General features: G+C 46.1%; 1 protein-coding gene across 5 annotated transcripts in view; it reads right to left on the bottom strand.

Annotated features, from left to right (window-relative positions):
* Positions 1 to 15,804, bottom strand: part of LOC136953877 (neuroligin-3) — a 163,731-nt gene that overhangs the window by 135,915 nt on the left and 12,012 nt on the right. For 4 of the 5 annotated variants that reach the window (XM_067247332.1, XM_067247333.1, XM_067247331.1 and 1 more), the window contains one exon: positions 4,261 to 4,410. In XM_067247332.1, the coding sequence (XP_067103433.1) occupies positions 4,261 to 4,410 (150 nt within the window). Of the gene's footprint in view, positions 1 to 4,260; positions 4,411 to 11,856; positions 11,877 to 15,804 lie in introns of all 5 variants that reach the window. The other variant, XM_067247335.1, reaches the window with a different exon arrangement.

Genomic DNA, 15,804 nt, shown 5'->3' on the forward strand with positions numbered 1-15,804 from the left:
AGTATTGAGATATTAACTACCATCCAACAATACGATATGCCCTGTGCCATTCACCACAACCCACTGAAGGGTGTCATATTCACTCTCTTCCTCTTCATCTTACTCAAAGGAAAATACAACTCTGAAGTATAAATATATAAATACAAATAAATATTTCATTACAAATAGCCTCCATTTGAAGTGTATTATTCAGATATTGAGTGTGTGTGTGCGCGCATGAGTGTATGTGAGCATGTGTTGTTTTATTGATGCCATTCTCTCCTTGGCCGTTAAAAGAGTGGGCAGGCCTGTCATGTACTAGAGTGGCGGGCCTCAAAGCTGCATGTCTTTTTTCACTTTATATTCATTATCTTGTCTAATTTTCTCATCCTCAATTATTCCCCTCATCCCTTTAAGCACCCTAATTAAAAGAGTGTTCATTTTTTTCTCTAATACTGCTTTATTTATTTATTTTGCCATTTCACTTGAAACTGTTCGCACTCCCTCTTTGAATCTAAATTACTTTTAGCAGCTGCCAGTATTCTAATGAAGGGAGTTCTACTCAGTCCTTGAGAGGAGAAATAGAATGCTAAAATCTCAAGTTCTCTGGCTACCTTTCTCCCTCTCTTGCACACATTGCCCCCCCCCTCTTTCTCTCTCGTTTCCCTCTTTATGTCTTCTTTTCTTTTTTTGCCTTTTCAGCTCCATCCCTCTCTTCGCTTACTCCTCCTCACTTTTCTTCGGTCTCTCTCTTTTTAATTCCCTTCCCTCCCTTTCTATGTACTCCGCTCTCTCTAAAATGATTTCCATTTCACTGGGCAGATGGGATGATTTAAAGCAGCAAGGTTGGGAAGTTGCGTGTCCTACTGTATATTTCTGAGCAGCCTCACTACAGCTGACCATGCCGTCAATACATATAGCTACTCGTCTGCCTAATCCCAGGTATTAGTCTGGATGAAAGCGGGTTGATGTTAGCGATATCCTGTATATCCATTCTGTTCAATACCGCAGGCATATAAAACAGTTTACCCTCCATGTTCCAAACATCGTTTCTCTATTTACCCACTCAAAATCAACAGGAAGATTAACCGTTAATTGCCTAGTCATGATGTGATTGCCCTATAACTCAGGTTTTATTTAGCTTTTTACAGGTGTCTCCGTGATAACAGTTAAAGAGCAGAGCAGAGGGAGACTATCGGAGCAGGCGGCTGCATTATTACACTGCTTCATGCATCGCTGCCTTCAATACTTCACTAGCTTTACTAAGGCTGTTAGACTCACCCTGGGAATATTGTGTGCACCTGTTAGTGTGTGTGTTAGTTTGGTTGTGTGCATTTGTGTGTATGTGTGTATTTCTGTACTTTTAGTGAGATAAACAGTACATTTGACCTGGGACAATTAATCGTAAATGTAATTCTCATAAGTGTGGATACATGACATTGAAATGTATAATGCTCCACACACCAGCACCCGAAAGAAGGAGGATTCTGACTGATTCAACTTAAATCCCAAAATCTCTTGCAGAATAGGCTCAACAATAGAGAAAAAAAAATTAAACAATCAAAGCAAAATGAGCAATTTGGATAACAAATCCCACACATTTATTTACAGTTAGGTCCATAAGTATTTGGACATTGACACAATTTTCATCATTTTGGCTCTGTATACCACCACAATGGATTTGAAATGAAACAATCAAGATGTGCTTTAAGTGCAGACTTTCAGCTTTAATTTCAGGGTATTTACATCCAAATCAGGTGAACGGTGTAGGAATTACAACACATTTTATATGTGGCCCCCCCCCCTTTTTAAGGGACCAAAAATAATTGGACAAACTAACAATCATAAATCTAATTGTCACTTAATACTTGGTTGCAAATCCTTTGCAGTCAATGACAGCCTGAAGTCTGGAACCCATAGACATCACCAGACGCTGGGTTTCGTCCCTGGTGATGCTCTGCCAGGCCTCTACTGCAACTGTCTTCAGTTCCTGCTTGTTCTTGGGGCATTTTCCCTTCAGTTTTGTCTTTAGCAAGTGAAATGCATGCTCAATTGGATTTAGGTCAGGTGATTGACTTGGCCATTGCAGAACATTCCACTTCTTTGCCTTAAAAAACTCTTTGGTCGCTTTCGCAGTATGCTTCGGGTCATTGTCCATCTGCACTGTGAAGCGCCGTCCTATGAGTTCTGAAGCATTTGGCTGAATCTGAGCAGATAATATTGCCCGAAACACTTCAGAATTCATCCTACTGCTTTTGTCAGCAGTCACATCATCGATAAATACAAGGGAACCAGTTCCATTGGCAGCCATACATGCCCACGCCATAACACTACCTCCACCATGCTTCACTGATGAGGTGGTATGCTTTGTATCATGAGCAGTTCCTTCCCTTCTCCATACTCTTCTCTTCCCATCATTCTGGTACAAGTTGATCTTGGTCTCATCTGTCCATAGGATGTTGTTCCAGAACTGTACAGGCTCTTTTAGATGTTTTTTGGCAAACTCTAATCTGGTCTTCCTGTTTTTGAGACTCACCAATGGTTTACATCTTGTGGTGAACCCTCTGTATTTACTCTGGTGAAGTCTTCTCTTAATTTTTGACTTTGACACAGATACGCCTACCTCCTGGAGAGTGTTCTTGATCTGGCCAACTGATTTTTCTTCACCAGGGAAAGAATTCTTCTGTCATCCACCACAGTTGTTTTCCATGGTCTTCCGGGTCTTTTGGTGTTGCTGAGCTCACCAGTGCGTTCTTTCTTTTTAAGAATGTACCAAACAGTTGATTTGGCCACACCTAATGTTTTTGCTATCTCTCTGATAGGCTGAAAAATCAAAACAAACCTAACGATGGCTTGCTTCACTGATGGTGACAGCTCTTTGGACTTCATATTGAGAGTTGACAGCAACAGATTCCAAACACAAATACCATACTTGAAATGAACTCTAAACCTTTTATCTGCTCCTTGTCAATGAAATAACAAACTCCCTTTATGAGGGAATAACATACACCTGGCCATGGAACAGCTGAGCAGCCAATTGTCCAATTACTTTTGGTCCCTTAAAAGGGGGGGGGGCCACATATAAAATGTATTGTAATTCCTACACCGTTCACCTGATTTGGATGTAAATACCCTGAAATTAAAGCTGAAAGTCTGCACTTAAAGCACATCTTTATTGTTTCATTTCAAATCCATTGTGGTGGTATACAGAGCCAAAATGATGAAAATTGTGTCAATGTCCAAATACTTATGGACCTAACTGTATCTCTGTGTGATTGTGTCACCCTCTTTTCTCCTTATCTTTTAACAGAAGGTCTCAAGATGAATCTATCCTTATCTCAATATCAACAGCCCTTCCCTGCCCAGTATTCCATGAGTGACCCCACAGCGAAAATCTGACAGTATGAGAGACTAGGAACAGACTGAGACACATCTGATCTCCAAGCAGCAGCATCTAGTGGCTAATAACACATGGCTAATGCCATTTCACAGTCACACTGTCTACTGTGTGTTCTGTTATTGTGAACAGAGATTATGGACAGAATTGAGCTGTGTAAAAGAATGTGAGAAAGGAAAAGGAGGATGGAAACATCTGTGTGTGTGTATGTGAGTAGAGCTAAAGAACTCCATTTTGTTTTGCTGCATTCGTTTCCATGGAGCTCGCTCTGTTTCCCTCTGTGTCTGAGAGCTGTGGGACAATCCCAACCACTCAGCTTCCCTCTTCCTCTCCCTCACTCCAATCCTCACTGTCTTCTTCTCTCTCATTTATTGTTCACCGCTCCCCTTTTTGTCACTTTCCCTTTCTCCAATCTTCTTCCTAATGCTAACTTACTTTTTATACTGTAATTTGCATGATTCTCTTTTTAAATCCTTCTCTTTCTCTGGCTATGGCACTTTTTCTTCTCTCTCCCTCTCTTTCTCTCCCTAATTCCCTATGTCTCCCTAGAGTTTGTCTTTCACCAAAACCTCTCTGGTACAGTATGACAACAGTTCACCACTCATTACAATAGATTATTCATCTGCTACAAGTCCCCAGGTAGAGAATACACATGAACCATGCACTCCATTATTGCTGTCTATGTACACACATACCGCTACAAGGGGAAAAGAGAGGTCAACACTACTGAACAGCATCAATATACTTCAGGAGCATGTAGCAATCAACCATCTCTTTCCCACACTACACACAGAGACACACACACATGCCCTACAAAGCTGCCCCAGAAAAAATACCTTGAAAAGAAGAAAAAGGCAAGAACGGTGAGAAAAACAGAGACTTACCAAGAACTCCAACACGGTAGTTGAGCGTGATGACAATGACGTTCCCGTAGCTGGCCAGAACACTGCCGTCAATCATGTTTCCGGTCCCCTCCATGTAGGAGCCTCCGTGGATGTACACCATTACAGGTTTGGCCCCCGTATCTCGTATGTCTGCAAGAGTGGCCACCGTTAACACTTACATAGTCAACCTCCCAGGGGGGTCAAGGGTCAACACATGTACACATTTACAACTAACTAGCAGGCGGTTGGTGGGTGGGTGACAAAAAATCCACAGGCTAGACCATGGGTAGAATGCAGGAAGAAGAACTTGGGATGAATTTGATTTTGGATCATCACAGCACAATGATATTGAGTTAAATCAAATGCATTCCAAGTGTTGGATCTATGTATTTAACCCAGATCTGCCACAGTAACAGTCAGACATACATACAGAGACAGACAGACATCCCTCATATACCAGTTATAAAGCTAAAGCTTAATTTTTGTATAAACCTCCACATGTATTATAAGAATGGGTAACACATTTCCCATCACACTTTGTGGATGTGAGGTAAATAAATGCCGACTTATTATGGATATGGCAGCGTTTCTGCAGCAATAGTTGGCTGTTTCGACAGATAATGTGTTTTGACGTGTTATTTACCTTGTATGAACCAAACTATCATGATTCAATTTGGGGGTTTGTTGTCTCCCGGTGGAAGAGGACATTCCTGATTTAGACTTTCAGAAGGCCATTAGAGAGAGAGAGGAGACAGGTACCTGACATGTTAGCTTAGCAGGGCAGGACGTGATCAGGCCTGACAGGGAGAGCAAAACAGCACTAGCTAATTACACAAGCTAGCTACGGTGCACTCTTAATGCAGCCAGTGCCTTTTATTTGACAGTTCTTGCTGTAGTTTTAAACTACGGTATCTTTCCAATGGTAGGCTTGATCTTACACAAACCTTTGTTGCCAGAGCTAGTCTACATCTGGTCAAAGTCAATATATTTCCAATGCTGGCCTACTTTGCACTAGTCTATGTCAATAGCAACAAATGGTATCCCTTATTTTCTGATGCTAGCCAATATCTACCTAGCTAACTGTTGTACTCCAGTAGTCTGTACCAGAGTCCAGTGTGTTCATTGGTCCCAGTTAGTGAATTGGGTCCTCAGTAGAGATAAAGCTTCAGAAGAACCATCAATTACTGACCACCTACTTTCAGAACTGAGACGAGAATCTAGACCTTCCTCACTTTTTGACTCTTTGTCTGTTTCTTTCTCTCTATCTCTTCCCACCCCCAAATCACTGTCTTCAACTCGATTTCTCTGTCTGTCAAAGCCTTGAGAAGATTTAGAATGAGAGAAAGACAGAAAGAGGTAAAAAGCAGAGAGTGATAAAAGTCAGTCACCGGGCTCCGATTTCAAATGACTAGATTGTATTCAGGTCGTCATAGCAACCGAGAGCCAACATTTTGAAATCCTCAAGAACAGCTAATCATGGATAACATCCTGCACATGCAAATCTGCACACACACACACTCGCGTACACACACCCACACACACTTAGGCAAAGGTCCCGCTACACATTAGCATGCCCCACACTACAGTAGAATACTTTAATATTTTGTGGTGAGCTCGGTTCTCTCCCTTTTGGTGACCTTTTGGTGTCATTGCCCTGTTATGGTAAAGAGCTGGGCAATAATGTGTAAATGTCCTTATTTATTGATATGTATTTATCTCCCTGGTATCTGAGAGGTGCTGTCGGTACATGATTCACACCGGACAAGTCTCCACACACAAACACACACACAATTAACAGGGGGAAAAGGATAAGGAGGAGCAAGGGGTTGCACGGGGTGGGGAAAGCATGGTGTAACAAATATAGGGAGGTAGGGGGAGGCAGGGAGAGAGAGGCAGAAATTGAGAAGAGAGAAAATATCACCTCCCGGCACTGCGGGAGAGAGAGAGGCCACACAAGAGACAACCGAAATGGGGAGGCACACAGATACAAAGAGAATGGAGGAGAGAGGGAGAGGTAAACAAAGGAGGGGGGTAAGTGGAAGAAGACAGATGAGAAAGAGATTAGTCATGTTCATGTTATCAGTAGCATCTTTTGTTGATTTCGCAGCATGTTCCCATGACAACAGTCTTTTTCCTTTTGCGGGGGGCTCAGGGGGGTGGGGGGTGAGAAGAGAGAGTGCTCGGGTGGACATTGGACACTTTCTGGGGCTGCAGTGCAATTAGGTCAGTGCTCGAACAGAGTGCCTCAAGGAAATGATGGGGGTACCCAATCACAGGGCTTGGTCATGTGAGAATGGTTGCGACCTAATATGGTCGTTACAGGTGACTCGTAGGCTACCTTGGTGGCTAAAGGTCTGACACTATCTGACTCATTAAACCTGCAAGGCAAACACACATTCCGACACACACACACACACACTGTTACTACGTTACACACACTGACACACAACAAACACTGTTCTGTAAGAGAGGAGAGAAGTTAGTTATATCAGATACAGCAGACATCACTAGTAATAAGTAATAGCAGACAGAATTCTATCAAGCCTTTCATGGTTATTAAACAAAACATGTTTAAAAGTCAAACCGTTGACCTGCAGAGGGTCTAGGATGACAAAAAAAGCAAGATCTGACTTTGATCTGACATGTGAACACTTGACATAGAACAAGACAGGGACACAGCAACATGTAAAATGCACATAAGGAAATGAAATCAAACTGACAAGTGAGAGTCATGCCTCACCGTCCCACACAGCCACACACAAATACTGACAGCCACTCTTAGCAGGAATCGGAAGGGAGCACCAGAGACAAGGAAAGAGAGACACAAACAGAGAACAAATTCAAGAAATTCTTTTGATATTCAAGTTCACTCAGGTTAACCGCAATGGGCAGGGAGAGGGAGGACACGACACACCCACAAATACATCATGGAGTGTGAAGATATCGCACTATTCGATTGGTCAGCCCATCTGATGATTGGATAGACAGTAGGGGGTAGAGCTCAGGATGAGCTGAGATGGCCTGTCAATGACACTCGGCAGGGGAGAAGGCTGTCTGGCAGCTCTCTCTATCTTTACCACTCCCACTCAATTTCTCTTCCTCTCTACCACTCTCATTCTCTCCCTACCACTCCCCTCTCTCTGTCTACCCAACCCTCTATTGTATAAAGACCGTCGGTCATAAATCTTGTACAAGCCCCACTCCCCAGTCCCGGCCTCCTTTCCCCAGATCCAGCCTCCTCTCCCCCAGCCTCCTCTCCCCCAGCCCCAGCCTCCTCTCCCCAGGGCCCAGTCTACTCTCCCCAGACTCAGCCTCCTCTCCTCCAGCCTAGCCTTGACTCCATGAATTCCAGCATGTTCTTCTTCCGTCTCTCCAGAGTGAGACAATGGAAAATGGTGCTAAGTGCCAGTGACATGCTCCATCTCACAACTGTGTAAAACACAGCGGCTGTCAGGGCCAATCAGGCCTGTCGGAGGTGGGGAGAGGGCGACAGACAGACGTGGCATGACATTCTCCCTACTGTACATCACCACCAGCACAACCCTGACACCTCGCTCATGACAACTTCATCCCGGCAGAGTCTAGATTGAGAAACGTCTAGGGGCGGCTTCTCTCACAGTTAATAGACCCATGCAGGAAATACAGTGTGTCAATGAAGACCAGCTTGTTCAAATGAGTATTTCAAGTAAGGCAGAGAACTGTAACAGTAATTTAATAGAAGTCAAAGAAGACAAAAAGTAAAACATATTTAAAAAAAATATTTACAGTCTGACATCAGCCAACACTCTTTCTCTCTTTCTCTCTCTAGTTTCTAGCATGGGGACCATTCTAAGAGTTTGAGCTAGAAATAAACACAGTCACAAATATGTTATTTTCATATTGGGGAGGAGACGGTGCTAGCAAGATGGGAAAAAGCACCTTGTCGGTGGTAGTAGCAGCTATTTTAAGCCCACCTACACTTTCAGACTACTCATCACCAGGAGTCATGAGAAGGTGGGTGGAGAGGAGGGGAGCATAGAGGAGAGGTAAGATGGTCAGAGGAGGGAGAAGACAGAATGAGAGAGGAGAGGAAAGTAGAATAGAGCAGAGGAGACAGGGAAAGAAGGGCCTCATACAAACAAGGTGCTTACACCATGTCAAGGTTCACAGCCCTGCTGATGCCGGACATCTGGATGGAGAACAAGATGAATGTTCTGTGGAATCTCAGTTTTTTTTCCTTTAGCTCTCAATCCATCTATAAAACACACAATGGAAATAACTGCAGTTGTGTTTATTACACTGTGGCCCTCATGTACGTATATTTGCAAATTTAGTGTTATCAGCACCATGGCCAACCTGCAGATAGCGCATGCTGTGATAAGTTCACGTCGTATTTACCAAACCTGCAGTTCATCGGGTAAGCAGCGCCTTTCTCCGGCCACTATACCGTAAATTGCGAGCATTTAAAAGTGCAATTGAATGGGCCTCCTTCTCTCTTTCTATCATGGATCAGCCACCAAAGTCAAAACAGCGAAAACAAAGATTTAGTGATAACGAAATTTATGTGCTTGTTCATGAGGAAACAGTGACTTTAAATATTATACAAGGCCGGAATTCCACACTGACACAAATAAATGCCATCTGGACCGAAATTACAAATTCCAGTAACTCCCAGTAACTGTAATATTGCATGGCTGCTTAATCTGTAACGCAGATTCGTGTTCACTCAACTGCTTTAAGGGGTGCAGACTTTTCACCGCAAAATGGAGGCACGCTTTCACAGGCAGTTTCTGTACATACCCCGGAATACATAATTAGGCGCACTTTACGCATCCCCTCCCATCTCTTTATGGGAAACTCCCACTTTCCCCTGACCCTCCAGTGAATGCATATGCATGACACGGAAAAGCGCAATTTGCCATTTTCAGTTCCCGCAACAGGCAGTCTGCGCTTTTACATCAGTGCGGCATGTTTGTACATACCTTGCCATGCTTTTACCCGCACGTTGCGATTCAAATACGCCTGAAATGGGTGCAAACGCATTAGTACATGAGGCCCTGTGTGTGTATGAAACGTACTGTGTGCTTGTGTTCGAGATTGTGCATGTGTTTATGTGAGTGTGTGATTTTGTGTATGTGTGCATATTTTAGAGAAACTTGCTACTGTAGTGAACCACTACAGTAGCAACAGAACCACTACAACTGTTGACATCTTGACATCTCTACTGGAGGTGTGAGGGGAAGTGTGGCCTTTGCAGAAGGGTGCCATCTCTTACCTCCCTAGCTGTGTTGTGCATTCAATCTATTACTGAAAAAAATCAAACTGGACTGATCTGATGTCTGCTCTCAAGCTGATGAGAGAAAGAGACAGAGAGAAGGACACAGAAAACAGGGAGGAGGGGGAGAACGAAGAGTGGAAGACAAAGAGACCAAGAGAGAGTGGGGGAGAGAAAGAGGGAGGAGATAAAGGTAAAAAAAGGAAGGAGAGGAGTGCGAGCGATTATTCTCAGAGAGCAGACCTAAATACTATTACTCCTTATTAGTCCTTACTCCTTAAGCCAAATGCTCAGCTGTCATCCAAAATAATAACCACCATGCCCCCCAAACAGGGCCGGTCCTTCCTATAGGCGACATAGACAGCTGCCTAGGGCGGCATGAAGAGGGGGGCGGCATTTTCCTTAGTGTATCCATTAATGAACCCTCCCGCACTACCGGCAAAGGGCACCATCCGCGCCACGTCATATGTCCGTGTTGTGGTTGGGGGGGCGGCACCCCGATTTGCGCTCCCGGGGGGGGGGGGGGAGCGCACATTTGGCGCCTAGGGCGCCAAATGTGCTAGGACCGGTACTGCCCCCAAACCCTACTGTACACAAACACACATAAACACAGTGCCTAACCTAGCCTTCTACTCGAGTAGGGTAAGGTTGTTGAGACACTGAAGGGTTAGAATTGTACAACAAACATTTTTTGTTCACTCACGGTCCACCCTTCGGGCAGCCGAGAGGAGATGGCGCAAGTCCAAAGGCGGTCTGGACCTTGATAAGTATCACTCCCTCCTCAAATCCTTCTCTTCTCACATAACTGGTGCTAAAACCCTCTACTTTCTGAACAAAATTAACTCTGCTTCAAACCCCCACAAACTTTTCTCTACCTTCTCCACCCTTCTTAACCCACCTCCCCCACCCCCTCCCTCCACCCTGACAGCAGACGACTTCTCCTCCTTCTTTGAGAAAAAAGTCGCCGACATTAGCAGTCGGTTCCCTAAACCCACCTTTCCTACCCTCTCACCCTCCATGACTGACCCAACTAAATGTCTAAACTCTTTTTCTCCCCTGTCTGAGGCAGAGATCTCTGACCTCATTCTCTCTCATCGCCCCACCTCCTGTCCCCTTGATCCTATACCCTCCCCTCTCTTTCAAACCATCTCCCCCTCCATCATAACTTTTCTTCTCCATGTCCTAAACTCCTCTCTCACCTCTGGCACCTTCCCCTCTGCCTTCAAACAGGCTAGAGTTACCCCTCTACTCAAAAAACCCTCCCTTAACCCTGCCGTTCTCCAGAACTACAGACCGGTATCACTGTTACCCTTCCTTTCAAAAACAATTGAACGTGCTGTATCTAACCAACTGTCTAACTTTCTCTCTCAGAACAACCTGCTTGACCCCAACCAATCGGGCTTCAAGACTGGCCACTCCACAGAGACTGCCCTCCTTTCAGTCACCACTGCCCTCCAGTCTGCCAGAGCGGCTTCCAGGTCATCCGTTATCATTCTGCTGGACCTTTCTGCAGCGTTTGATACGGTTAACCACCAGATCCTGCTCGCCAGACTTTCTGAGATGGGCATCACTGGCACTGCACTCCAGTGGATCTCATCCTACCTGTCGGGAAGATCCTACCAGGTTTCCTGGGGAGGCAAACTGTCGGGCCCTCGCCAGCTCTCCACTGGTGTCCCACAGGGCTCCGTCCTTGGACCCCTCCTCTTCTCTCTGTACACCACCTCACTTGGACCAATCATCACCTCCCATGGCTTCTCCTACCACTGCTACGCTGACGACACGCAGCTGTACCTGTCGTTCCCCCCGACCGATCCGGGGATCTCAGCTAGGATTGAGGCCTGCCTCACAGACATCTCCGCCTGGATGACCGAGCACCACCTCCAGCTGAACCTCGCCAAAACAGAACTTCTCATCATCCCGGCTAAACCCTCCATCTCCCACGATCTCTCAATCACCCTGGGATCTGCGACGGTGACCCCTTCATCCTCTGCCAGGAACCTTGGGGTTACCATGGACGACGAGCTCTCCCTCACGGCCCACATTGCTGCGGTCTCCCGGTCGTGTAGATTCACCCTCTACAACATCCGGAAGATCAGGAGATACCTGTCTGAGCACTCCACCCAGCTGCTAGTCCAAGCACTCGTCCTCTCCAAGTTGGACTATTGCAACTCTCTGCTCGCTGGTCTCCCAGCATGTGCAACCCGCCCTCTTCAGAGGATTCAGAACGCGGCGGCCCGCCTGGTCTACAATCTACCCAGACGCTCCCATGTTACCCCGCTCCTCATCTCTCTCCACTGGCTACCTATCATGGCCCGTATCAGATTCAAGACCCTGGTATTGACCTTCCGAGCAGTGAACGGGACTGCACCCGTCTACATCAAGTCTCTCCTGCAGCCTTACACCCCCACCCGCCACCTACGGTCTTCTTCAGACAACCGCCTGGTGGTCCCACCGCTCAAGACCGCCCGGTCCCAACACAAGCTCTTCTCCTGTCTGGCCCCCCAGTGGTGGAATCAACTCCCCACCTCCATCAGAGACACTGACTGTCTCTCCACCTTCAAGAAAAGGCTCAAGACGCACTTGTTCCGGGAGTACAACGGTACTTAGGAACGGTTCGCTTGACCCGATGTTAGTTTCCTCAAGGATCACAATGACTCTTGCTTAGAGACTTGTTGCTCTTGTGGTTAGTGGTAACTGATTAAAATTTTTGGTTCTCGCTGTGATATATTGTTTTATTACTGTTGCTTGCTTTTTCCCACAGGTACACTTGCACTTATAGCTGTTCATGTTGTTTGGTTGTGACTTGTTTAACTACATGCTCTTATGGTTCTTCCCTTTGGCACTTACTTTGGTTGTTCACAATGTGTGCTTCATGTTTTGGCTACTCGCGATGTTTTTTGGCTATCTTGTTGTTATGATCAGTGACCTATGCACTTTGTAAAGCTCTCTCTTGGAAGTCGCTTTGGATAAAAGCGTCTGCTAAATGAATAAATGTAAATGTAAATGTAAATGTCTCCTGTTCAACACAAAAACACACACGCAAATTGTGAACACGGTCTCAGAGACTGTTGTTCTCTGTAGCGCACCTGTGTAGATGAAGAACAGCGCTAACTTCTACCGAACTCAGTCTGACTCACATTTGCCTCCTTGTTGTTCTGCCTATTATTCTATGACATTCAAGGCTAAATGATAACATCACGTTTTAGTTATTCTCTTAAGACTTTAATATTTTGTGACTTTAAACCTACTGTTTTCATGATTCAGATAATATACAATGTCGATCCCATGGTGGACAGACCAAAACAGACCCAAAGATGGCAACCCAGACATTCCCAACCTTGAGATTTACGTACAGACTGCAAACATCTGATATATCTGTGAGCTTCCATACACATCCATCCTCATCCAAACCAACTGACACAGTGTAGAGATAGCGATGGACAAGCTGATGCAGTGTGTGTGTTTGTGTTTGGGTATGTGGGGAAGATCCACTCAGCCTTGAGCAGGATCAATGCTCATACCCAAGCAGGTGGACTGAGGCTCTTTGGCACAGCACATGGTGTGTGTTTGCGTGTGTGTCACTGTTTTTATGTATGCAGTTGAAAATGGGCACTTCCGCTGAGATGAGCTCCTGCATTCGCATGCCAAGTAACAGACAGGCATAAACGCACACACACAAACACACTGTCTATTTCCATAGCTAACTTTATCTGACTACCGCAGGTATACAGTATGTTGGAGAGCCCCTGCTCCCCTTTAAAGGGCAATAACAGTCCAGTAAAGGAAGGCTAATTGTAGCTGGGTTAATTCCCAGCATCTTGGCCCAGTCAGACAGTCTAACATTTGCAGCAGGGAGACGGGAGAGATATGGGGACAGGGGAGAGCGAGAGAGAGGGGAGAGATAAGGAGACATGGGAGGGAGAGAGAGAGGGAAGAGCAATAAAAATAGATGGGAAGAGAGGGAAAGTGGGGAGAGAGGGAAGAGATGAGGGAGACGGGGGACAGAGATGAGAGAGAGGATAGAGAGTGAAATGGGAGAGAGAGCAGGTACTTGGAGAGAAGGGAGGCAGGGGGTCAAGAGAGGGACACGGGTATAGTTAGTGTGATACAGGGGGAAAGGAGCTAGGTAGGGGGAGAAAAATGGGGAGGGAGAAGATGGTTGGGAGGGTGAGGGCCAAAAGCTGAAAGTCGGGTGGCAAAAGGAGTAAGAGGGAGCAGAGATGAGATAGAGGGGAAAGAAGGAGAATTAGCATGCTCCTTCAGTCTCTTGGAAGGACTGATTATCACGCCAAGAGGCAAGAGGCTCTGTCTGTCTGAACACTCTGACTGAGACAGAAGATCGGAGACAGAGAGAGAGACTGAATATGGTTCAGTGAGGAAAGAAGAAAATTAGCAAAGGATGAACAAACTGCCAGAAGAGACAGGCTGACACCACAGGATGGAGCAGACTGACGGAAAGGCAGACATGTAAATGGAGAGGAAGAGCGAGAAAGAGCGAGAGAGAAAGAGAGAGTATTTTAGTCTCCAGTCCACAAGTCCGTAGAGAATTAAAGTATATGGGTAGTATGTACATTGCAAACACTTTCAACAAGAGCATTGTTGATAATATGAAACTACTGCATTGCTGGTTTGGTAACACTATCCCAGGGATTTACCCCAGAGAGGTGCAGTAGCTATGTGATCCCTTCCCTGTTTGGAGGGGGGTTTGGGGGGACTGTGGGACTTGGGGGGGTCTGCCAAAGGACAGTGGTTTAATTCCCAACCCGCCATGCCTCAATGGAGACAGATTCCCCCAGAACAATAAAAGAAATATCCTGGATCATTTTTAGGGGATTTGATGGCCAACTCACGCACATGCATTAGACTCGCTACGGCAGCAAACACACAGATTCTCCCCAGACTGCATTGTGCTTTAACGGTGATGCTCAGTAAATAGCATTAGTTTCGCTGGCTAGAGAATAGACTTGTCACATTTTCAGGCAGGCTTGTCTGGCACAACGTCGCTCCGACCAGGGTAGTGTGTTTGTGTGCACAGACATGCCAGCTGAAAGGATCGGCACTTGTCAGCAATTTTCCGTGGACTTAGATACATGGACAAGTGTGCTGCACCAGTACAGGATTGTACTGGTGCAGCACACACATATACACCGGATCTCTCAAACAAACATACATGGACAAAGACCGAGACACTCACATACTGTGCACGTGCACACACTCTTGGGCCAAAGACTGAGGGCTTGCTGGCAGGAGATGCAACAGTTTTCCCTGAGCTTGAAAGAGAAAACACCTGCATGTCAAAGCGCTGCCATGGCAACGCTTCCTTCTCTGTGATCAAGGCCAGCTTGAGGCTTCCATTGGAGTGTGTCGCCACTGGCAACCAACTACATCTGCACCACAGGCCTCTAAACATCTGGCTAGTCCCACAGCCAAGAGAGTGGTACTGGGCTCTAAACCTGACAGAGAGACTGGAACAGGGCTCTGTACTGTACAGCCTGATTTAGATTTGCGGTCTTCAGATGTTACTGTAGTGGAGAGGAGAGAGGAGTTCTCCCGGACCATCAGCACTGGATCCCCTCAGGGCTGCGTCCTTTCCCCTCTGCTCTTCTCCCTGTACACCAACAGCTGCACTTCCAGTCATCAGTTCGTCAAACTCCTGAAGTTTGCGGAAGACACCACCCTCATTGGGCTCATATCTGGTGGGGATGAGTCTGACTACAAGTGGGAAGTTGACAACCTGGTGACCTGGTTCAGCCGGAACAACTTGGAGCTAAATGCTCTCAAGACAGTGGAGATGGTTGTGGACTTCATCAAGAACCTAGCCCCACTCTGCCCCATCACCCTGTGCGACTCCCCAGTCAACACTGTGGAGTCCTTCCGCTTCCTGGGCACTCTCATTTCCCAGGACCTCAAGTGGGAAATGAACATCATCTCCCTCACCAAGAAAGCAAAACAGAAGATGTACTTCCTGCGGCATCTGAAGATGTTCAACCTGCCAAAGACAATGATGGTCAGAGTCCATCCTCACCTCCTCCATCACTATCTAGTACGCTGCTGCCACTGCTAAGGACAAGGGCAGACTGCATTGTATCATCCGTGCTGCCGAGAAGGTGGTCTGCTGCAATCTGCCATCTCTTGAGGACCTGCACACCTCTAGATCCCTGAGGCGAGCAAGAAAGATTGTGGCTGACCCCTCCCATTCTGGACACACTTTTACAGCCACTCACCTCCGGCAGGAGGCTGCGGTCCATCAGGACCAAAACCTCACGCCATAAGAACAGTTTCTTTCCATC

This window comes from Osmerus mordax, chromosome 12 (assembly GCF_038355195.1).
Source record: "Osmerus mordax isolate fOsmMor3 chromosome 12, fOsmMor3.pri, whole genome shotgun sequence".
In the NCBI taxonomy this organism is placed as follows: Eukaryota; Metazoa; Chordata; class Actinopteri; order Osmeriformes; family Osmeridae; genus Osmerus; species Osmerus mordax.